This window comes from Calliopsis andreniformis, chromosome 2 (assembly GCF_051401765.1).
Source record: "Calliopsis andreniformis isolate RMS-2024a chromosome 2, iyCalAndr_principal, whole genome shotgun sequence".
Classification (NCBI taxonomy): domain Eukaryota; kingdom Metazoa; phylum Arthropoda; class Insecta; order Hymenoptera; family Andrenidae; genus Calliopsis; species Calliopsis andreniformis.
This window is the reverse complement of record NC_135063.1, coordinates 15,462,327-15,481,624: the sequence shown is the minus strand read 5'-3', so window position 1 is coordinate 15,481,624 and position 19,298 is coordinate 15,462,327. Positions and strand designations below refer to the sequence as shown.

At 35.8% G+C, this 19,298-nt stretch overlaps 3 protein-coding genes and 3 long non-coding RNA genes across 8 annotated transcripts; 4 read left to right on the top strand and 2 right to left on the bottom strand.

Annotated features, from left to right (window-relative positions):
- The first annotated feature begins 241 nt into the window (after positions 1-241).
- LOC143188145 (uncharacterized) lies at positions 242-3,006 on the top strand. Of its 2 annotated transcripts, XM_076392230.1 has the most exons (6): positions 416-686; positions 944-1,133; positions 1,203-1,379; positions 1,442-1,925; positions 2,038-2,097; positions 2,206-2,995. In XM_076392230.1, exons 2-6 carry the CDS (start codon positions 951-953, stop codon positions 2,586-2,588), a joined length of 1,287 nt encoding a protein of 428 aa, XP_076248345.1. In that variant the 5' UTR covers positions 416-686; positions 944-950; the 3' UTR covers positions 2,589-2,995. The 2 variants fall into 2 exon arrangements, with proteins under 2 accessions (XP_076248344.1, XP_076248345.1); XM_076392229.1 differs by having other exon boundaries at positions 242-686; positions 944-1,379; positions 2,206-3,006.
- LOC143188149 (uncharacterized) lies at positions 2,996-6,251 on the bottom strand. Its single transcript, XR_013003491.1, has 3 exons — positions 5,505-6,251; positions 3,377-5,410; positions 2,996-3,306 (listed from the first exon to the last, which is right to left on the bottom strand). It is a non-coding gene; the product is annotated as an uncharacterized LOC143188149 (long non-coding RNA).
- LOC143188146 (uncharacterized) lies at positions 3,717-7,345 on the top strand. Its single transcript, XM_076392231.1, is given in 8 exon segments — positions 3,717-3,834; positions 4,466-4,578; positions 4,655-4,873; positions 4,947-5,365; positions 5,510-6,258; positions 6,329-6,583; positions 6,752-6,983; positions 7,227-7,345. Coding segments are annotated over 7 exon segments (2,079 nt in total). The 3' UTR covers positions 6,958-6,983; positions 7,227-7,345.
- Positions 7,346-7,363: 18 nt separating this feature from the next.
- LOC143188143 (uncharacterized) lies at positions 7,364-14,056 on the bottom strand. Of its 2 annotated transcripts, none has more exons than XM_076392224.1 (6): positions 12,373-14,056; positions 12,136-12,299; positions 11,909-12,068; positions 10,021-10,287; positions 9,715-9,936; positions 7,364-9,591 (listed from the first exon to the last, which is right to left on the bottom strand). In XM_076392224.1, exons 1-6 carry the CDS (start codon positions 14,029-14,031, stop codon positions 9,139-9,141), a joined length of 2,925 nt encoding a protein of 974 aa, XP_076248339.1. In that variant the 5' UTR covers positions 14,032-14,056; the 3' UTR covers positions 7,364-9,138. The 2 variants fall into 2 exon arrangements, with proteins under 2 accessions (XP_076248339.1, XP_076248340.1); XM_076392225.1 differs by having other exon boundaries at positions 11,912-12,068.
- LOC143188148 (uncharacterized) lies at positions 13,643-14,789 on the top strand. Its single transcript, XR_013003490.1, has 4 exons — positions 13,643-13,769; positions 14,050-14,233; positions 14,460-14,535; positions 14,611-14,789. It is a non-coding gene; the product is annotated as an uncharacterized LOC143188148 (long non-coding RNA).
- A 352-nt stretch (positions 14,790-15,141) lies between these two features.
- On the top strand, positions 15,142-17,749 carry LOC143188147 (uncharacterized). Its single transcript, XR_013003489.1, has 2 exons — positions 15,142-15,237; positions 16,817-17,749. It is a non-coding gene; the product is annotated as an uncharacterized LOC143188147 (long non-coding RNA).
- The last annotated feature ends 1,549 nt before the right edge of the window (positions 17,750-19,298 follow it).

Sequence of the window (19,298 nt, the reverse complement as noted above, 5' to 3'; positions counted from 1 at the left end):
ATTCTAATTTATAGTGTCATTTTATTATTTTAGTAACACAAGATAAAGTGAATACAAAGAATAAGAGTTTAATTTATATTTTTATATGCAATTACGTCGAAAAAATTTAAAAAAATGTTTACATACATGCATAAATTTAAAGTTATGAATTTGGGATCCACGAATTACTATCATCAACAAAATGGCTGTTTTTCAATACCTAAGTAGTATATAGTGCATTTCATAAATTGTTGCATTATAAAAGATGAAAACAATAATTCTAAATAACTTCCAAATTTGAAATTAGAAAATAGCTTTTCACATATTATCTCGTCCCCCTTTTTATAAAACAAAACAACGCTAATACGATTGAAATTAGTACGCGATTGAAAGGCGCGACAATTTATCTTGAATTATTCATACGTTCGTCCATCTTATACCGCTGTAAACATTTTTTGATTCGTGAAATATTTGTTTTGTAAACTGTAAAGGACGATTGAAAATTTGATATGATTTGTTTGCAAACTGATGAAACGATCTTTGTAATCCTTCAAAAGTTCAAAAAATTGTAGTGACAGCGGAATTAAGTTGACATTTATCAATTTACAATTCGAATCGCAGTTATTAAAATCAAATTGTTTATATAACGAACACTGCGGTATTTAAGGATTATTTTCGTGAAACCGTCAAATTGCGTTTTAATAAAGGTTAATTTTTTGAACAAATAACACATTGTTCCTTCATTCTTAATGTAATTTTTTTATAACGACAGTGCTTTTTTGTCTTTCAAAATGATTAACTGTACAAACTATTTAATTACTGCGTAATTGATAGTTATCAATTTCAAATGTAAAAATAACAAAGGAATTTTTTTAGTTTGAGTAGCATTATTTTAATTAAAGTGTAAACTAATATTTTACTTTACAGATTTTTATTTTACTCTTGTTTAAAAAATTCTTTTCAGAGAAATAATGTCTGGAGAACAATTTTCATTAGTGTGGAACAGCTTCCCAAGGAACTTATCATCTGGATTATATACGTTACTAACTGATGAGCAATTGGTTGATGTAACGTTAGCTGCAGAGGGTCAAATATTACGTGCACATAAGTTGATATTATCAGTTTGCAGTACATATTTCAGGGAACTCTTTAAAGTACATTTGAATTTATTCAGTTATTCTCATTCATTATTATATTATAATGTTAATATATTTACATCACAGGGAAACTCATGTAAACATCCAATTGTAATCTTGAAAGATGTCAACTATCGTGACTTATCAGCAATGCTTCATTTTATGTATCAAGGGGAAGTTAATATAAAGCAGGAAGATATAGCAAGTTTCTTAAAAGTGGCAGAAACTTTACAAATAAAAGGTTTAACCACAGAAAATGAACAGGTATGTTAATTACACTTAATATTGTAATTATATAGTAAAAGAGAATATTGTTTACACCATAGAAACTTGAGAAAACATTGACCAAAGATGTGCAACAGTTAGACCACACATTTAATGCAGAAAAAAGCAGTATTGATGGTACAGGATCAGAGTTAAATATTCCTGCTACTGAAAATTCAAAGCAATTGACACACAAAGATCGACAATGTGATGAACAGGATGTTTCATCGAGGGAAGAGCTACATGACAAAGAACTTATAGAAAAGAACACAGCTTCCAGTGATGCATGTTGCCACCAAGATTCTACTTGTGACCCAGTTTACAATGTTCAAGATATTCATCTACCACCAAATAATAATTGTGGAAATGTAGACATTCAAAGTAGTGAAGAAGAGCCATTAGACTACACAGCTGATATTGGTCACACAGAACCAACAAAGCATGAACCATTGGATTATACGCTTGATGCAGATTCAGAAACAGGATATAAAACATATTTATCCAATGAATCGCTTTATAAAGCTGAAGAAAACATGCAGAGAAAAGGTATTATTGTATTCAAGTAATTTGTGAATATGTATAGAATAAATTATAGAAATCCCTAGATACTAATTCTATAGTTATATACAGCATAATAAGTCAGTGATTGATTTTCCAGATTTTGTACCAGATATGCAGTTAGTTCCCTATAATCAGAATACACAAACTCAGCCATTTGGTATGTATCTTTTTATTTTTACTGTTTGATCTAGCAATTACTCTTTTTTATGTACAATTAAAATAGAAAAATTCGCCACTGTTATTAATTTCTGTTCTTTAAATGTAGGCAATATAAGTGGTCCACAAAACGAGTTCCCCTATGACTCTGGTTGCCACAACAAAGGTCGACGAACTGTTAAAGGTATTTCTAACAACATTCTTCCTCTGGAAACAACTCTACGTGTTGTCTCTGAACTGGGACCAACGTTGCGCATGGAGAGAGGCAAAGTTATTCGAATGTATTCCTGTCCATGGTGTCTTCGTCATTTTACTCGTAAGGAGAATCTCAAGCTTCACGTCCGCTACATTCACGGCCCACTTGAAAGTTTAACGTGTAAGCTTTGTGGTAATAAATATAAGAATAGCAACAGTCTACGTGTACATTCGTATCTCTATCACAATGCGAAACGAGACAAACACACTAAGCCATTAGTAGACGGCGGTGTATGAAATTAAAAGCTGGAAGAATGTACTGACACTAATGCTTGCGACGTATGTTTTGTTATGTCATATCGAAAAATGTAGTAATACATTCGTTACATAGTATATGCTATACTATCGGCGCAATTTTTATTTATGGTCATTGAGTTATGACTAGCAACGAAATTCGTAAAAGTAAGATTATTTAATGTTGTTCATTTACGTACGTTATGTCTGGTTTGGACGCTAGACAATATAAGAACTCTAGAAACTTAGAGACATAATATTCTCTTACTTAGTTAGAGAGAGACATTACTTTTAAAACGATAGAAACTACGAACAATAATGCATATTTTTTGTATAATTGTATGATTGTAAATATATACACCTATGTACATTGATATACCATTTTGTAAATACATATTTCTAATAAAATGAAATAATTAACTATCTCCTTGCTTTAAGATTCATATTTAACACTTCATTACATACACCACACTAACAGAAAACTAATATTCATACCCAAAGGACTGTTACATTTCTGTCTGTTCTATCTTCAATCGTTCAATGCCACAAGTACACGTCAAAATATTAAAATCACATGAATCTCTATCATTTTTTATCATGAGTCTCTTCATTTCTTTCGTAATGAATCACTTAGGAGAATTTAAGGGACTTCCAGATGCAGAAATTTTCTCTTGGCCCTAAGAAAAGGAGTTCTCCATTTCTGTGACGAGATAAAGATCCTCTGTCCCTTAAAGCAATTCGATTTACAAAAGTTCAAAAATTTGGTTCACAATCTGTATCACCTTTGGTACCTTAGAAGTCACTTTCAGAAGTCTTCGTCAATCGTGCTTTCATTTTTTGGCAAGTGCTGTAAATCCTCGAGGATTTTCCGAGGAGGGAACGAAGGGAGATGAGGACAGTGCTTCCGATGCGACACTGTATCATCAAAGCCAATGTCTGGCTGACCTTTTGCAGCGAGGTCGAGGGTCAGGACTTCGGACACAATCGTCCATACAGCAGTTAGTAGTACCGTTTCGAATACGCGACGGTCGATATAGTTAATAGTCAGTCACTCGAAGAATTTTCTGCGGTTCGACAATTCTTCGCTTCTTCTAAAGTGATTCGAAGAACGTGGAAATCATCGGGAAGGCCATGGCCTCCTTCATGTTCAACCCAATGGATATCCTCGGCATTTCGCTTCTGGTCCACCTTGGCCTCAGCATGCTGTTGCTGTTTGTCTTGGTACCGCTCTTCCTGTTCGTTTATCCGGGTAATTATGCTTGAAGGACGTTTTCTGATAATAAAAAGATCAATGACATTTAGTGTGTGAGTTCTATGGGTATTTAATGATCTTGTGACTTTGCTATGAATGTTAAAAACCTTCAGAAAAAAATTATACACTTTCTTCTTCAATCAGCAGTGAAGTATATAAGATAGAGCAGCCATTGATTTCTTCTTTATATGTATGTTTTATTTGTGGAAAGTTTACTTAATTTTTGAAAGATTTATAAAAATTGAATTTAAAGTAATCATTTGAACGCAATCAGTGATACTGTTTTGTCTAAAACTATATGACTCTGATAGGGTTCTATATGTAACAAATCCGGTTAATTATCGTTCCACACATTGTACTTTGGATACGCGAAAAAGTTATAATGATTGATAGGAAATGTGAAGTCGAGACACTTTCATATGTATGTATTATATTTGTTTACGTCGGGAGTAGATACTGTTGAACAGAATATTGTCAAAGTTACGATATACAGAAACGATGAAATAATCAAGGAAGACAGATTACCTTCGGTAAACTCTAGCAAGTATTATATAAAGTGCCAAAAAGTCTTAATGTACAAATAAAAGAAAAAAGTACATTATTTTCTTTCTTCCTAATTGCATTGTAGCAATGACATGGTCGAGGAAGGCTTGGATACGTTTCGTGAAGTGGAAATATCCAAATGTTATCGTCGTGGAAGAGACCAGCATTCGCTCAATCTTGGACCATCTTCGAAATCACGTAGGTGTAAACCATTGCTCAATTAATTCATTGCGACATACATGAAAATTTCTATAATGTCTCCTCTTTAATTTAGGGCATTTATACATTGCTAGTTCAAGGCCGTTCAATTGCAGAAGGCATTCAAGGGCATTTACTCCATTTGATCTCGTCGAAAAGATTTCTACGATCACAATTATTAACGAGATGGGGCCTCTACGTGTGGAGGGATCTGAATCATTTCTCTCTGAATAATCATTTATTAACTTCACCATGCTCTTACAGGGGACGTCCTCTCACAGAGTCTAACATTCAAGTCAGTCTCATTAATGCGACTGCAAAAATAATATCTGTAACACAGTTACGTGCAATAGATTCATTCATTCTAGGACTACGTCAGCGACCTAACTTCCAAATTCCTGCCTTTGGGACAGCCCCCATGGCAGGTGCACGTGATAAACTGTGTTCTTCACGGCAAAGAGCGCCAAGTTTGTCTAGTGAGGGTCCATCATCTACTTCTACGTCAAGAGCATCTAGCATTAGCCGATTTCCTTCCACTGAAGTATTCCACTGAAAACTGGACGTGTCAAGAGTTCGAATCACCCTTCACGAATCTCTACGCTGAACCCTCCGCCCTTCCGAAGCTTTACCAGAAGCTCACGGAAAGTTTCAGCAACTACTGGAACGAGTTTCTTTATAATAATGATCCGAACGAACGACCAGAGATACTGAAGAAACAAATTGGTATTTTTCAGTGTGCGAAAATTGCTGTGATAATTTTGGTTTCTTCACTGAAGGAGTTGACTAGGTATATAGGAGTATGTAACAGGTTCCTCTTTCTGTGTCAGTGAGGCTGAAAAATAAACTTCACTTACTCACTAATAGACTAGTAGGAACTATGTTAATACAATAAAAAATATTCACGATACTAATTTCCTCTTATTTACTTCAGACAAAACAGAAAAGGAGAAAAATCCAAGATCTTCGACGCCCTGATGATCCTCCAGCGAGAAGCCTCCAAAAGAAACTTTGGTATTGCAGTGCTCTCACGTGCATTTTTAAAATCCATCAACCCTTTCGACATTATCTACAACGGGATCCTCTGGTTCTGGCACATGACAGTCACAGCAACCTTGAAGACACCAGTACTGATCCTGCGAGAGCTTCGAGCATTGAACTCCCGTCACAAGCACTACTATTCAGATACTTTGACTTCCATGCTGTGGTACTATATACCCTTGGTACTTCAGGCAGCTGTAGAACTATTCTCCATCTTCTGGATAACGATCAAAGCCCCAAAAATGATTTTAGAGGAGCTGTTCTTGAAGCATCCTCAGGCTAACCGATTGCAGACCACTTCCCCTTGTGGGAGGAAGGTGGTTGCATGGTCGGAGGAGGTAGAGTTTGATATTCTTCGAAAAATTTCCAGCATAACAGGAGCCTCTGAGGCGGAGATCCTGTTGGCTGCCACGGTTGACTCTTTAAAGGAGTACTTCCGGCAGTCTGGTGTTAGGATACCAAACGACGTGCTGGCTACTGGGAAGTTTGTCAGGCAGAGGACAATATTCATGCAGAACCACGAAGCTAGAGGTACCCTGTGCGTTGCATTGCCCACGAGGACTCCATTATTTGAGGATGATCTAGTCGAAATTCTGCAGGTTTGTGGCGGCATTGGCGAACTGTAGAGAGGAAGATATTCTCGTTAATTAAATGAACTTAGACACATAGATCTTATCTATTTTTCACAGTAATGTAATTGTACTCCCATGTTAAAGGAATGTATCTTTTTAGGTCATCCAGAGGAACATGCGGGAGGCAAGATCAAAGCAAAGCGCAATTTATGCTATCACAGCGGCGGAAGCTTCTTGCGGGCTGATATCCTCTTGTATACCCTCTCTTCTGCTCAAAGTGGTGCTAAACCAGCTGACCAGGAGATACTCCCTTACCTTGACTCACGTGGATGGAGACCTTCTAGTGGAAGACGTCGACGCTGTGATGTATTGGAGACCACCGCAGGGCAATTGCAGTAAATATTCAGAGGATTATTTGTTAATAAATTGTTACTAACACTGTCACGTTCAGATGTACTCAAAAGAAGTAGGAATGATGATAGCTATGAATAGAAGAATAAAAAATAAATACACCTATTCTAATTAAATTAGAGTGGTGAGTGTTGTATGTTAATTATTTTCAGATATGTCCATAACTCTACATAGGTACGGTGATGGGATACGCTTGGGCGTGATGGGTGATGCATTGATAGGCCCTGAACACTCCACAATCACGAAGACTTTTCCTAGAAGCGTGGAAAATCTTGCAAACATTGTGGGCGTTCCTAGAGCTTTGAGCAGAAACTCGACTCCGAGTCCAGGCAGTCCGAGTACTTCGCCTGGATATTAAAAATACGCAACTAGTTGAATAAGTTAGTAAGTAGCAAATGAATACTTATATAATCTGAACATGCTTGATGATTACGCAACATTACTGATGGGTTGACATGCTTTATCTCACTGTTCATTATTATGCTGTGTTACACGTTCCTGACATTGCATTGCAAGCTAATCAATATTACTTATCTGTTACTTGTCGATGTTATCTATGACAAAATTATAAATGAGTCTACGGAAAAATGTTATCGTATCATATCAATATGATTATGTTTTTATTAGGTGATATTACACATTTAGAAAATGCAGCGGAAGTGACTTCATCTTTTTAAGAAGAAGAAAACAGTGAAGAAAGCGAAAGAAGTAATATTTGTAACACTGTTTCGTTTCCGTCCTTCTCTGGTAAATTAAAAAGTCTGTTTGGATTATATCGTGATATATTATATGTACATATTTATATAAATATACATATTTGTACCTATATATACATATAAATTTTTAACAACCTTATCTTTGTCACAATAATACGCAGTGTAATACAAAGATGAGGAAACCAGCACATTTTTTTTATTTTCATTGTTTGCTATATTGATTAACGATTTTGAACAATATAAGTTATAAATATCGTAAATGTACCAATATATTGTTTTAATTTTGAATTTCGCCAAACTCGCTTGCTCTGCAGTAATTTTAAGCTTTTAAATAGTGCATTCCGTGAACAATTCAACACTAAGTTAATATGACAATTTGATTGCCATCATTGACTAGTTTATAGTTGGAAGCATGTTATTGTATGTCCCTCATACAATGAGGAGACTTGTTTAACAGACGTGTATAGATAAATATTGTTCATATAAAGTAATCATGTATACATATATTTTTTTAATAAAACTTTGCATAGGTGAGAATAAATTTTCTAGTAACACACAATGAAATTTACTACAGATAATTCAATTAATTGTTTCACTAGTACCTCGACTAACTAAAAATAAAACATTTAAGTAAACACACAAATACTGACAATTCTTATTTAAACAAAACCATGGTTCTTGTTACATTGTTTGTTATCGCTGTCATGAAATTTGTCTAAGTATAAATATTTCTAAAAATCTGTAAAGATATATCTAAAACTTTATCGAGTATGTACTTCTTTTTTTTCAATTACTACGTTTACGATTATCGTAATATTGGGCTTCGAAAAACCTGGAATATATCATTTTTATTAATATTTTAAACTGTTTAGAATACTTGGTAAATAGACGTACATGCTAAAAGTTTCCAAAAATTGCTGAATTCTTTCTTCCTGAAAATGGATACAATCACAGGTAGGACGTTTCGTTACAACAGTGCAAAATCAGTTGCATCAAATCCATTCGATTTGGCAAAGCTTTGATTTATTTTATGCTGCCACTGGCATTGGATGTTGTAAGGCAATACATTTAGAAGTACATTAATTTCTATTTGTTTCTAATTGAATTTTCCCTCGATTAGTATTTTCACGATCAAGTCAATTTAAACGCATTTAATATAATTTCCTAATGCAGAAACAGTCCAGCATTATCAGCCACCGATTTCGTGTATTCTGTTGACTGATAATGAGCACAAAGTGAAGATAATACACAATGTAATTCATATACATAAGCACGTATGCTACAAGTAGTTAACAAAGCAACTGCTCCTTCTTTAATCGTGAATACGTTTGTGACTAGATACAATACACATTTCAGAGGAAAAATATATTTACTAGATATAATAAAAATGAACGATTTAACCAGATGTGGAGTAATATTGTTCGTTTGTATGTTAATTAAAAAATGAATTTAAATTTATAATCCCTTGGTTTCGTCGACTTAAAAGTTAGGATAGCACTCATACAACAGTTTAGTATGTAATATGACTAGGCGTAAAATAAGTTCAATTAATTTAATTCTATACTGCTTTTTGTTCAGCTTTGTTAACAGTAAGTACCCATATTATTGTACAGAAAAAGTTACTATGCAATTGTTATAAAATGCAAAATGTGAGATCAATTATCAAGTACTTTTTTTATAATTATTCTATTTCCTTTGCTCAATATTTGGAGTTTACTACTATAAAAAGTTAAAACAAATCATATGTTAAAAAAACAATCAACAATTTCATAATATATCTTTGCAATAGTAACATCAACTTGTTAAAAGTGAAGCTGATAAATTCAAGCTAAACAAGTCTTTTCACGTTCCATTGCAATCGGACCCTTTCCCCAAATCTTTCGATTTTTCGTGTAAGGAATGAGCCCAATGAAGAATCCCGAGACAATGATCCAGGTACCAGCCATAAAGAAAGACAAGTCCCATGATTCGGTTACGTCAAATAACCAACCAGCTAGTGGCGGACCAAGAAGATTTCCTATCCCTTGACAAAGTAGAGTAAGGCCATAGGCAGTGGTAAACTGCTCCAATGGTATTAACTCTACAAGTATAACAGGTGTAAAACTAAAGCTACTCGCAAAAAACAGTCCAAATGCCGCGGAAGTAACTATCAATAAATTGTAAAAAGGTGTGAATATTGACATTAAAATTGTTGCTATACCACAGGCGACTAGACACCAAGTGTACGTTTTACTGACGTTCATCCAAGGCTGATCTCCTGCCCAACCCAGACCGATCTGGAAACAGAAAAAATAAAATAAAAGATTCTTGAAATGTTCCTCAAGTAATTAACAGCGGTACTTAAAAAAAGGTGGCAATCTTTTATGAATTATAATTAGTAAAATATAGAAACAACATACCATTCCAATTGTATTGGTGATGCCGATTATACTCAGAAGATTTGCCGCGTCAGACTCAGAGTAATTATTCCTAGTAAGATGCTCAGCAAGATAGAAATAAGGCACAATGAACCAAGTGAAGAGCAAAATCGTCGACAGTGACAAGAATAAAAAGTGTAGCTCCAGGAACATTGAAAAGTCTACCATACCTTTCAATAAATCTAGCAATTCACTATACCATTTCTAAAAACAGAAAATCGAAATGATGGTTAATCATCACCTACAGCATATTAATTGCTTATTCCAGTAAGAAGGTTCAGACTATACCTCCTCATTTTCCATTGCCAGTGTGGTCATGCTATTTCTGTAAATATTAGGACAACTACTGGCTCTTAATCTGTACTTATGCAAGTTCAGGGCAGCACCACGGTACATCACAGAGTTTCTGTGGACTCTGATATCTTTGAAGTAGTGTGTGTTTGTACTGAATTGTCTTCTCAACCATGGAAGCGAATCTGTTCTGATCATTCCACAGTTGAGACCTCCTATGCTACACTGTTTCGCTACTGACTTCGATTTCCGTTTTGTTGACATCTAAAGAATCAAGTATTATATTAAATCGTCTAAAACTAAGGCATTTATCTAAAATACAGACTGCTCAAGAAGCATATAGCATAGAAAAATTTTCGGCAAAAATTGACTAACTTTGACTGACGATAACTTCCTGAAAAATCGTCGTAGAATCATGATCTTTTTTTTAAATTAGAGCTTGAAATCTCTACATTAAGAGTCCATGTCTCAATTTTAAGTTGAATGCACTCCAGTCATAGGAATTCCCTAAATGTGAGCACATGTTGTCATAAAGAAAATTGGAAAGTTCGGCGGTGTGCACAGACTAGCTAAAATTTTTTTGGGGTATGCGGTTTACAGGATCAAATAGCTGGAACCTTCCCATTTAATTTAAAAAAAAGATCAGGTCGCTGCGATTTTTTTTCACGAAGCTACAGCACTTTAAAGTAGACCTTGTATTTGTACTGCACATCGGGTAGTGCCAATATACGACAAAAATGCAAGGGTTACTTTAAAGTGCTGTAACTCTGCGAAAAAAAATCGTAGCGACCTGATCTTTTTTTTAAATTAAAGGGAAAGGTCCGAACTTTATGCCACCTGAAGCGAAATTCCGGGAAAAAATTGTAGCAAGTCCCTGCGTCCTGTCAAACTTTGCAGTTTATCATAATAAAAATCGTCAACTTTGACGGGATGCAGAGACTTGCTCTAATTTTTTTGGGGCATAATCTTTGTAGTGACGTAAAATATGAACCTTCTCCTTTAAGTTACAAAAAAATCAGTTTGATACGATTTTTTTTCGCAAAGTTACAGCACTTTAAAGCAACCCCTGCATTTTTCGGGTACACGGGATAGCATCAATACATGACAAAAACGCAAGGTCTATTTTAAAGTGCTGTAACTTTGCGAAAAAAAATCGTATCAAGCTGATTTTTTTTGTAACTTAAAGGAGAAGGTTCATATTTTACGTCACTACAAAGATTATGCCCCAAAAAAATTAGAGCAAGTCTCTGCATCCCGTCAAAGTTGACGATTTTTATTATGATAAACTGCAAAGTTTGACAGGACGCAGGGACTTGCTACAATTTTTTCCCGAAATTTCGCTTCAGGTGGCATAAAGTTCGGACCTTTCCCTTTAATTTAAAAAAAAGATCAGGTCGCTACGATTTTTTTTCGCAGAGTTACAGCACTTTAAAGTAACCCTTGCGTTTTTGTCATGTATTAATGCTATCCCGCGTACCTGAAAAATGCAGGGGTTGCTCTAAAGTGCTGTAGCTTCGTGAAAAAAAATCGCATCGATCTGATCTTTTTTTTAAATTAAAGGGGAAGGTTCCAGCTATATGATCCTGTAAACCACATACTCCAAAAAAATTTTAGCTAGTCGGTGCACCCCGCCAAACTTCGCAATTTTCTATATGACAACATGCCCTTATATTTGGGGAATTCCTGTGACTGGAGTGTACTCAACTTAAAATCGAGACACGTGCTTCTATTATAGAGATTTCAAGCTCTAATTTAAAAAAAAGATCATGATTCTATGACGATTTTTCGCGGAGTTATCGTCTGTCAAAGTTAGTCAATTTTCGCCGAAAAGTTTTCTATGCTATAAATTTTTTGAGCAGTATAAAAAATGGTTCAATTTACTAACTGCAGTTTCAAGCTCCTTAGTTAATAAAGGATTAGTTTCTTCCGAATCCTTCTTAATTAGCTTTTTATTTGCATGGTTTTTTACAGAATTAGACCTCGATTGAACATTATTCGTTGCGTGGGAGTTTTCGACTTTGGGTTCATTATTTGCTTGCTTAATCCTGTGAAGAAAACGGAGCAATAGTATGAAAATTTGAGTGTGTGCTACTTGTATTTTATCTCTATCACCTCATAGACATCGTGACGACACTTTTATTGCCTCCTTCTACACCAGAATCTTGTAGCTTCTTATCCGAAGAGCTTCTACATGCCAGGACATTAGGGTAATTTTCCAAAATAACTTTATACAGCCTCGGGTTACTGGAAAGTAATTCTAGTACCTCCATAGGCACCTGTAATTCTCAAAAACACACTTCGCCTAACTTCTTCTCAAAACACTGTCCTGAAACTTAATGAAAAACTCACCTTCTCATTGTGCTTCACAAAAGTAGGCAAATTAACAACACTACTGAATTTAATATCCCCATTCGCCGCGTGTGGGGCCTGCGTGGTGGTACCAAGAATCTGTAACATATACTCAGGCGTGTGGCCGCTCTTCAACATCTCCCTAAGCTTCTGAACTCCAGGGAACTCGTCCTGGAGGCTCCCACTGAGCCTCTCGCCCTCAGACTTCGTCACAGACTTTTTCGGTGTAGCGTTCTGTTTCCTCTGCTCCTGGATCCACCACTCAGGATCGCGCATCACCGCCCCACAAACGATCATATTGAAGAAGGTGCCAGCTAGGAGCAAGCAAGTGCCTCGCCAGCCGTATTCCTCAATAAAATACGTCGTCATGGGCGCGTAGACGAAGGTACCTATACCAGTGCCACAGGCACCGAGACCTACAGCTAACGTTCGCTTCTTGTCGAACCAGTAAGCGATGCTCACAACCGCTGTGACGTAGCACAGACCCAGACCGAGACCCGCGATGACACCGAAAGTCAGGTACATTACCTCGATGGTGTTGCTGAAGCTGCTCAGCACGAAGCCCAGCCCTGATACCAGGCCACCCACGATGGTCATGTTCCTACATCCATAGCGATCGACAAGGGCTGACATGACAGGACCAGACAAAAGGGGCACAGCCATGAATAGAGAACCTATCCAGGCAGTTTTCGACTTGGAGGCACCAAACTCGTGGAGGAATTCAATATACAGGAGACCAAAACTGAAGGATATCCCGTCTGCTATCATAGAGATGACTAGGGAAGCCATTACTACCACCCAGCCCCAGCCACCGTCAGGAATCTTTGGTTTATTCTCTTTATCTTTGTCTGTGGAGGAAGCATCATTGTCCAGGTCCAAGACACTATCAGAGTAGATAGAGTCCTTCGTATCGGTCTCTTGGTAGCCTGGATTGAGAGTGATCATGGCTCTCGGTTCGGAGTACTTTTTGTCATTCTCTATTTCCTGATTCTTCTCTGATGGGAATGTACCTGGCGAGTCCAAGTCGCTTTTACAGGTAGGACTGAGGCCAATAGTAAGATTTGGCGAGGTCAAGTAGCTATTGTCCACAGGTGTGGGCGGTATTCTGTCCTCTGTGCAGTCTGTCCCAGGACTGAGTAAGTCAATTTTGTCTACTAGATCGTCGCCCAAGCTGAGGTCCTTGCTTCTGCCTAGGTCTGGAGAGGTAGTCAGTAGAGTGTCTTTATCTGGGGATAGGGACTCGACGCTTCTGCCGATGGTTCTAGCTGGAGTAGATTGCAGCAGCCTTTCGTCAGCCAGGCTGCTGAGGTCCTCGGTGTTCCCTGAGTCCTGGCAGATCCCTGAGCTCTTCGTGGAGGAGGTGACGCTCTGAGAACGAGATAAGTCAATTGTGCCAGGTGTGTCTCTATCGGGTGTTTGACAGGGTGTGCTTGGGAAGACAGTTGGACTGCCATTTTGCCAGCCCACTATCGGTGCTCTTTTTGGTGGACGATAGTTCCAATTCGCATGATCCCTCTGCTTGCTTGATCCATCCCTTTTAATCAGAGCTGTTTGATTGTTGTTGTTGTTCCAATTGTTGTTTGCAGCTCTGTTCGAGACATCTTGTTCTTTTGGTACATTTTCTGCGTCACATAGCAAATTCTCATTCCTGTCGGTCATCGTTTCTTCTAAATATAGGTACTGGCCGAGTGGATCCAACGACGGGGCCAGCCCTTCAGCCCTTGGATCTCGCTCGGGAAGGATCGTCCGCGCCCTTCAGCTACCATAAGGACCTCCCAACCGATCTTGGATGGGTTACTAAAGGTCGGTCGCCTCAGCATACACGCTCCGTCTTTGTTCTTGGCCTGCGGAATATTTTTCAGTTAGTAGTGAAGTATAAAGTATAAAGCTGGGATTATTGTACCTATTTCTGTGCCTTTGGTTTCAAGTCGTTTATAAAAAAAGAACTTTTACTAACTCTTTGTAACACTTTAGCATTACTCAGGACTCAGGAGATGGTCCCTGGAATCAATTAGGTTTGCATTATTTCCAGGGACCATCTTCTGAGCTCTCAACAGTACACTTATAATAAAAGTTCTTTCTTAAAGAAGACTTGAAGATTTCTTTCGAACTGAAGGTAAAAGAATGAAAATGAGGGTAACAAAGCAAGGACATGTTATAATTGTAAGTAAGCGATCCTGATAAAAAAAAAATAATGTTTACTCACCATAGAGGTAATGTGAAATGACTTATTTGCAGTATGCATGTGCGTCTGGGTCTAAGAAAGTGCATGCGACGTTAGACGGTGTGAGCAAATAAAAAAAATCGATGAAAGGAAACTAGTGTGCAAGGTAAAATCATTTAGTAACCACAGTGAAAATAAATTAACTGGAATATACAAAGCATGTAAATTCATTTTTACAAAATCAAAAGCTGTAAAATAAAAAAAAATTAATAAAAAAAACCTGTAAGAATATTTTTGAAATACCATGAAATACAAAAATATAAAAAATAAATACAAATTAAGTAATATACATTTTTATATCCTACATTGATTTTCTTGTGAATTGAAGTCAACTGTTTGCTTAAACAATATGTTCATCTTATCGCCTCAAGTGCATAAATAAATAATCATTATGTTTAACTAGTTAATAAAATGCATGAACAGCACACAGTACCGTGTTTTACACGTGTTGCAAGGATATGAAACAGTTTACTAAGTATTGCTTATATAAATAGGGAGAAGGTCGACTCTATGTTAATACTTAACTCGGACACGGTAAAAACGGGAATGAATCGCCTGCAGTCATTGACGGGCTTCAGGAGACGTCATTCAGTTTTCTGCGAACGGATTCTACATTCCTTGATCTTTATTCGATTTTAGAGGTATTAAAGCAAATTCTCAGAAACTTATTATTGAAAAATTACAAAAAACCTTCATTAATTTTTAAAGAATTACTGATCTAATAAAAATGTTAATTTCCACACTCACCAATTTTTAAACCTTCAAGTTAAATATAGTTAATATTTACGACTCACTGTGAGAGGAAGCAAAGTGAATAAGAAGAAGCAAGTGAAAACGGACAGTCTATGATGAGACGCTCCATGCGGATTAGAAATTATTATGAAATTATACCTCTGTAAGTTTCTCTATACGTGTATATACATTTAAAAGTCTTTCCATAAAAATTGTCTAAATTAGTATCAAGTAGAAGGAAATGGAAAAAGTTTATTCATGATTATTTAATAGGCTGCTTTACATCCGCCTCGATAAAAGTAGTGCTTAAGATCTTTACTTAGTATGAAAGATCTCTCGATACCTTGAAACTAATATTATTACCACGTTTCTGCCAAATCTTTCGTAACAGAGTTAGTGAAATACTCTGTAGGAGTTTATTCCAATAATACTTCGTTGCACAACTATCGATCCTAAATATAAAATTCGCGATGAATATTACCAAAGGAAATTTATGTCTTAACAAATTTAAAAGTGATGCTAGCTCGGTGAGCTTCTCCACCCCATTCAACTTAAAAAAGAAAATTTGTACTATATTAAACATTCTATGTTTATCAAATTTTTGATAGCAAATTATTCTGAAGTAGGAAGAACTATCTACCGTGTTATTAAATAGGTCATCGAGTTATCGTAAGGAAGATTCAATCGATAACTTCGATTAATCGTAAGTTTCAACTATATCCACCCTTTAATATTCTTATCTCCACCTAGATGCCGCTATTAGAATAACCTTGAAATTCTGTCGCGAAGGTGGAAAAACAAAGCAAACATATTCCCCTTGCCTAGAAATTAATTTAGCGATAATATTAGGTAGCACTGTTACCAGTTAATCTTTTATATAATATAATCTTGGAAGTTAGTAATATTCCGCCCGCGATATATGCAGAATACAGGTCTCAGCGGACCTTCACCTACAAGGTGTGGCCATAGCTTTAAGGTTATCAGGAAAGGAATTTAAAACGAGCGCTATTAGCCGACACGCGACGAGACCTTAAACGCTACTGTATTTACAGTTCACGATTGCCACTGAATTGTAGCATTACTCACAACACTTTGTGGGTAAATCGTTTAATAAAAAACAATACGAGAAACCTAAGGAGAACAGCTCAAATTACGCTATATGTATGTTGATATATTTTATAGCTTTGCTCGCTAAATTACACTTAACCCTTTCCTTCATCAATTAATTCAGTACTACAAAAAATTCATTACTTCCTGTTCCTGAAAATCCTATTTAAAAAAGGACAATAATGAGTTTTGTATTTAAAAAAAACCATAACTTCTTTAGATAGCATAATCCACAAATAGTTTTTAATCAAAATTATATAATATGTAACAAATAACCTCTGATAGATGACAAGTCATTAATAAAAAATGACTTTTTATTTATATTGAACGCACAATAGAAAAAATCGATAAGTCACATTTTTTTTCGTTTTGTATTTTTAGGAAAGAAATAAAATCTAATCGAGGTAGGAGAAAGATCACGATAAAGAGATTAGGTCAGCAGAGTACATAGTTTCGGTGCCATGAGTTATGAGAATGTGTGAGTACACACAGGACAATTCAGGAGCGGCTAAGGTGGGCGATCGAGGGGAGTCACCATGACGACCGCCTGGTCGATTCCTCGTCTCGTCTGTCGGAGAAAAATTAAGCAGGATCCTGTTTTATCGCGATCCATTTGGCAACTGATCAATAATATTATGTTATTCGCGAAGATGCACTATTTGTGTGCAGTAGATTTCCATCTTCGTCAGCAAAAATCATTGCTTACACGTGTACACGTGTCTGTCGATCCTTTGTTGGAATTCTAAATTATTAAATGGTCTCTAACAATTTTATGAACTATATTTATATTCAATATCTTCTTATCGTTAACTGATTTTTTCTAGTAAGAAAATACTAATCTAATATGATGATACAAGTGGAAAGTCAGTAATTCTACATGAAAAAATAAGCAAAAATATAGAATAAAAATTCGTACATATCATATTGAGTTTTCGAGAAAATTGAGTTTGGATTTTGATCGGACATGAGTGTACGGAAGTGAAGCATTAAGCGGTGGAGGGGTTTACGGGGTTAGAGGTATACTCACAGTCTGACCACTGACTCTATCTACTGTAAAGTAGAAGCGTTGCCCTCGCCCCTCCAGCGACTAAAATTGTACATTGCGTGCTCGACAAAAGTTGAAACTCAATTTTCTTGAAAACGAAGCAGGCTATCAAAAATATTATTCTATATTTTCCGCGTATTTTTTTACCTCATAGTCGCTAAACTATTTCTCAATATTACTGACCAAAACACTTACTAACGCGTTATAAGAGAATTGTAATAACGAAAGGGTATGATAAGTTTCCTGAAAATAAAGGTTTAAAAAATATAGATCCAACGATACGATTCTATTCCCATTCTGCTATATTTCGATAAGAGTTTAATACAGTCTCATGTTTAGATCACTATTGCTACGATTAATTATTATCTATGATAAAACGCCTACGAGAGGTAATCATCCATCGCGCTCGGCACGTGAATATCAATGCCACCTATTATTGGTACGTTACTGCTGCGGCACACTTTTAACGTGTTGTTTGAGTTATTAGAAGCATAATCAGTTATCCAATTACATCACATCGAGAATTCACACTTAGGATGTTAGCTCCGCACGTGCAACTTGCACTTGCATCTCGAAATTTTAGTTTTATTAAAGTCTTGCGAAAAAGCGAATAATTAAAAATAGATAAACTTTTTTTATTACGAGCTTTTTAATATTGAATATAAAAAACTAAGATTCTATTATGGTTTAATATCGCAGCATTTTAATGCCAACTGTCGTGGGACACACCTACCATTGCTATGGATTTCCAGTTCACGATATAATTTATTGGCGCGAACCATATAATGTGTAACTTTTTTAAAGTTAACATAAACTCACAATCAGTGTACATTTGTACATTCAGTTTTCCTTTCGTAGAGCTGTGTGTGTGTTTATGTTTCTCGTAAATCAGCTGTACGTTTAGTGTTTTGTAATCGATATTTACCAAGCAACGTATATCTTTGACGTAAACCGACAAAGAAAATACTTGCGTGATGAGAAATGACGGAAAGAGGAAATAAGAAGAATAAGTACTAATGTGAGGCAAAAAGCAGAGTTACATTGTATCGAATATTTTCTGGCCAGGGGATTAGCCCTTATCGAAAACAGAAGTAGTGGACAATGGCCTGATACTGTGGAAAGATTGAATGATATCTTATTCTTTGATTTTGACAAAAATTAGCCAGCTGAGCAAATATTTTTCAAGAAAACCTCGTGTCACGTGAAACTTACGAGAGAATAGAGACAAAAAAATCAAGAGAAGATATAACAAATGAAATTTGTCAAGCAAAAATAATTAAAGCGTATACAAAGTGGTTTGTTTTTAAAAACGTGGGTTTATAGCTGAGAAAAAAATTAATTCAATTACAATATGACCCTAAAGTGACCTCATATTGATGATGCACAAAAAAAAACGTATCATTTATGCCTATTTTTTATTTCTCCTCTTCCCAATGAAGTCTATATAATATTGTAAAAGGAAGAAGTTTATATTTGTTCTTCGACTATCATCTCGATCGCAATTCTCGAAATTACTGTTCGATTTTTTTTGATCCCACTATGAACAAGATAAACGATAATCGTCAACACATTAATTCATCTCAGAAACGTATATTTTATGCAATGTCAATACGTCACTAGTTATAAATTACAAGACTGCATTCCATAATGATTATACACCTTTCCTGCCACACTTGAAAAATCGTTCATTCACTTTTCTCTTATCAAAATTGTACAAACTACAAAACAAAGAAAGTGTTCTAAAAATAAAAACAATACATAAAAAAAGGTATTTAAAGCTTACAATTTATAAAACCATTAAAATCTAGTCAACTATTA